This window comes from Daucus carota, chromosome 2 (genome assembly GCF_001625215.2).
Source record: "Daucus carota subsp. sativus chromosome 2, DH1 v3.0, whole genome shotgun sequence".
Classification (NCBI taxonomy): Eukaryota; Viridiplantae; Streptophyta; class Magnoliopsida; order Apiales; family Apiaceae; genus Daucus; species Daucus carota.
In genome coordinates this window covers 49,521,611-49,525,999 of record NC_030382.2, presented here as the reverse complement: position 1 = coordinate 49,525,999, position 4,389 = coordinate 49,521,611, and the positions used below count along the sequence as shown (strand labels likewise).

The following is a 4,389-nucleotide window of genomic DNA, read 5'->3' as shown; positions in this document are numbered from 1 at the left end:
TCTGCTTGCTTTTCAAAAAAAAAAAAGATTACGGACATAAATCATAATACCACTATTTGATTTTTTTTTTTAAAATACTCTCTCCGTCTTTCTGATTTTTATACACTTTCTTTTTCGAGAATTTCCATTCAATTCTATACATTTTAAAATTTTCCCAAGATAGTAAAATTTTATAATATAAAACTCCCACCCAACCACTACTTTCATCTATTTTTCCAAATCTATCACTTAAATATTAATGGGTCCCACCATTTTACCTATTTTTCTTTCTCTTTCTCATTACTTTATACACTTTTCTTAATCTCTGTATCCAAAAGAAACGTATATATCCCAGAGGACGGAGGGAGTACTACCGTAGCTTTAGCTTTAGCTTTAGCATGGACGGTTATATATTTCATAATATATTATTTATAATTTAAATTTAATATTATTTTATTAATATTTTAGTATTAGTGAATTGAATTTCAATACTTCACATCTCATGCATGATGCAACTTATCGATTATTTCCACGACATATATAGGTGGTGTTTGTTGGCAAGAAGTGAAATCTGCTTATGACTTCTATTTTCTTCTTGATCCGTTTGTGTAAAAAAATGGAAGCACTTTTAATAAGTTTAGAATGCTAACTTCTCTTCCACAGTTTCTGAACATTTTATTAACTTATTTATTTTTCCTCCAATTTTTTAATATAAATAAGAATCACTTATTTTAACCTAATCTAAACCGCCCCATAAACACGCCTTTTTCCAGGGCGAATCAAATTGAGTCTGCACAATATTTGAATGTTGGGCAGTGATGCCTAAATTTTCTTTTTTCTCTCTTATTAATTAATTACACACGCACACTCATAGATATTTAAAAATCACACTCATAATTTTGTAGTCTCGTTTGACTTACTTTGTGCCTGTTTGACGATGACTTTTTTTAAAAAAAATTATCCACTTTTTTATAGGAAAGAAAACATTTTTATAATTTTTTGGATTAAAATATTAAAGAAATGTTTTATTTTTATTACTTGACAAAGAAAATAAGAATTTATTTTTAAAAAAATAGAATTTTATGTACTCTTTTGCAGAAATAAGTAATTATTTTTGAAAATAGGTTTAGTTAAACGACCTGTTTATTTTCCAAAAACAAGTCATTAGTTTATATAAAAACATTGTGTAATTTTTTCAAGTTCACCCAAACAAGTGACAGATAAACAATAATTTCAAAAAAAAAATATTCATGAAAAATGTTTGTCTGGTATGTATTTGGATGAATTTAAAAAATACGTATTCCAATTTTTTTTAGAAACAAACGATTTTAAAAAAAATAGATAAGACAAACACGGTCATAAAAAATATAAACTAATAATGTTGACATCAATTTTTGATAGAAATGACGACTGGAGTGCAAAATGTAATAGCTGATAATAATATTATTTTTTTCTCACAAACTGATAATAAAATTTATTTGTTGAGTTTTTTTTTTTTTTTGAAATAAAAATTTATTTGTTGAGTTGGTTACCAACTTACATATCATGATTTTCGTCCCTTGAATCCACGTAATTATTCATCCCATTCCATGATACATCTTGATCCTGACTAATTACAATTATTATATTTTAACTATCATTTATATATTATATAACTTAAAAAACATTATTATAAAATATATAAATTTTCAAAATATTTTTTATTTTAAATATAAACAATTTTTTTAATATTTAATCAAACTTTTGATTTATTCAGTTTATGAAAAATCAAAAAGGACGTTTGATTTAAGATCGAGTGAGAGTGACTGGTTGATTATTACAGCAAAATTAAAGGGACGTGTTATCGTAATTTGTATGTATATAAATGTCGTATATTCGCTGTCCGAATCTCCCTCCACAAACTTCTCTCTTGTCCCTCTCCTCGTATAAAAGATGCCCACCTCCATTACAATAGTACTACGACCTTACCAAATTATTACAAGAAAAAAATAGAAATAAGAAACCAATTGACCAACAAAAAAATGGATTTCAACAAGATCATCCTTCTTTCATTCTCAAGGATTTCAAATGGATAGCAGTGGAGATTGCGTCCAATTCAATATATATTACCAGGACCTCCTCTGTTGCAGCTTAAATACACGCATATATACTCTGGGTTTCTCAAGCACTTTCTTGATTTCAACTTTTAGGTATTTCTCTTCTTCATTTATTCTTTCATTGCTTGCATTTTTCTATTTTTCTATTTAATCTCTGAATGTGTTATGTTTTTATTGAGCCACTCAATTTGAGGTTACGTGAAAATAATGTTTTTTTTTAATTAGTTGGTTATTCTTAAAATGTTCATAAATTAGGTTCTTTTTTGGGGGTAAAATCTTTATGTTTATACGATGGTAAATTAATGATGATAGTAAAAGGCTAACAAGGCGTCTTCTTACACTTATGAGAACTTTCTAATTGTCTGAATTTTGAGCTTCAAATATGATGGCATTCTTCAATTTGGTACCTAAAACTGGGTGTTCATTTTTTTGCAGTATATTGAAATATGATTTTTGATGCTGAATTGTGAGCAGATGGAACACCAAATAGTTCCTGCGACAGGAGAATACGAGCTGGAAGTTGCTGAATCGCCAAAAGGAATCGAAGTGTCCTCTAAGGCACTGCCATTATCGTGCACTGTTTGCTCTTTCTTGAAGGCGGAGTTCAGTTTGTCTGATGCAGAAGAAAGATCAAAGTCTGCAACTAAGCTTGGTGTGCTTATATGTGTTGCTCTAATTGCCATGTTAGTAGAGATCGTTGGAGGTTTAAAAGCCAATAGCCTTGCAGTGCTTACTGATGCTGCCCATCTGCTGACTGACATTGCCGGATTCTCGATTTCTCTCTTTACTGTCTTAGCATCTGGATGGGAAGCAACGTCGCAGCATTCTTTTGGTTTCCACCGTCTTGAAGTTTTGGGGGCGTTCTTATCTGTGCAACTTATTTGGTTCACATCTGGGACCTTAATATATGCTGCAGTAGATAGAATGCTTCACAAAAAGGATGCGGTAAATGGCAAACTCATGTTTATAGTTGCTACTGTTGGTTGTGTGATAAACCTTGTAATGGTGCTCTGGCTTGGTCACAGCCACGATCACAGTCATGGGCACGGTCACGGACATAATCACCATCACAGTCACGACCACAGCCACATACACATTAACAGACACAATCCTGGTCATGAGAGCAATCACAGTCATGATGAAGGTCATAGTCATACTCACAGTCACAATCATGATGGTCATACTCACAGTTGGAGTCGTGATCATGGTCATAGTGGCAATCCCGATTATGATCAGGGTCCCAATTATAATCCTGATCACGCTCATAGTACCTGCAATGAATCTGAAAATGGTCATCATGGAGTTGAATCATGCGAATGGACTGAAGAAGAGATCACTGGTCTGGTGCCAAATTCCCCGGTGAAGAGCAGAAAACTGAATATTAATATTCAAGGCGCTTACTTGCATATCATCACTGATTTGATTCAAACCATTGGGGTTATGATCGCTGGAGTAATCATATGGGCAAAACCAACCTGGTTAGTGGTTGACCTAATCTGTACACTCATCTTTGCAGTCGTGGCTTTAAGTAGTACTATACCCATGCTTAGAAGTATTTTTTGTATATTATTAGAAAGTACACCGAGTGAAATAGATGTTGATCGTTTAAAAGAGGACCTAAAATGTATGGACGGAATTATAGATGTTCATGATATGCATGTTTGGGCATTAACAGTTGGGAAAACTGTATTAGCCTGTCATGTAATAGTCGAGGCTGGAGTTAGTGTAAACGAAACCATTCATAAACTTGCGGATTACTGCCAAACATCATACGGAATTGACCATGTAACTATACAAATTGAAGAAGGGTGAAATTGCTCTTCCTTGTCTTTTGTTTCCAGTCTTTCATTGTATTTTAACATATGTGTTCCATATTAGACCTTGAACATTGCTCTTATTCTCTGATGTTGTCGGACCAGGAAAATATTCATATTCATAATCCACGTTTTATCGGATAGCATAGCATATATACCTGGAAATCTTTTAAATTCAATGATTGTGAATTGCAGTTGCATTTAACTTGGTAAGCCAAATTTGCAAACATATAGTCAGGTTCAAACCCTTTAGCCGAAGCATTAACAATGTGAAGCAAATTAGGAAACACAGTAAACCAGAATCAAGCACTGGCACCGAAGCATTAACAATGTGAAGCAAATTAGGAAACACAGTAAACCAGAATAAAGCACTGGCACCGAAGCATTAACAATGTGAAGCAAATTAGGAAACACAGTAAACCAGAATCAAGCACTGGCACCGAAGCATTAACAATGTGAAGCAAATAAGGAAACACAGTAAACCAGAATAAGCACTGGCA

General features: G+C 32.6%; 1 protein-coding gene across 2 annotated transcripts; it reads left to right on the top strand.

Moving 5' to 3' along the window:
* The first annotated feature begins 1,898 nt into the window (after positions 1 to 1,898).
* On the top strand, positions 1,899 to 3,952 carry LOC108206798 (metal tolerance protein 1). Of its 2 annotated transcripts, none has more exons than XM_017377207.2 (2): positions 1,899 to 2,168; positions 2,550 to 3,952. In XM_017377207.2, exon 2 carries the CDS (start codon positions 2,550 to 2,552, stop codon positions 3,885 to 3,887), a length of 1,338 nt encoding a protein of 445 aa, XP_017232696.1. In that variant the 5' UTR covers positions 1,899 to 2,168; the 3' UTR covers positions 3,888 to 3,952. The 2 variants fall into 2 exon arrangements, with proteins under 2 accessions (XP_017232696.1, XP_017232695.1); XM_017377206.2 differs by having other exon boundaries at positions 2,511 to 3,952.
* The last annotated feature ends 437 nt before the right edge of the window (positions 3,953 to 4,389 follow it).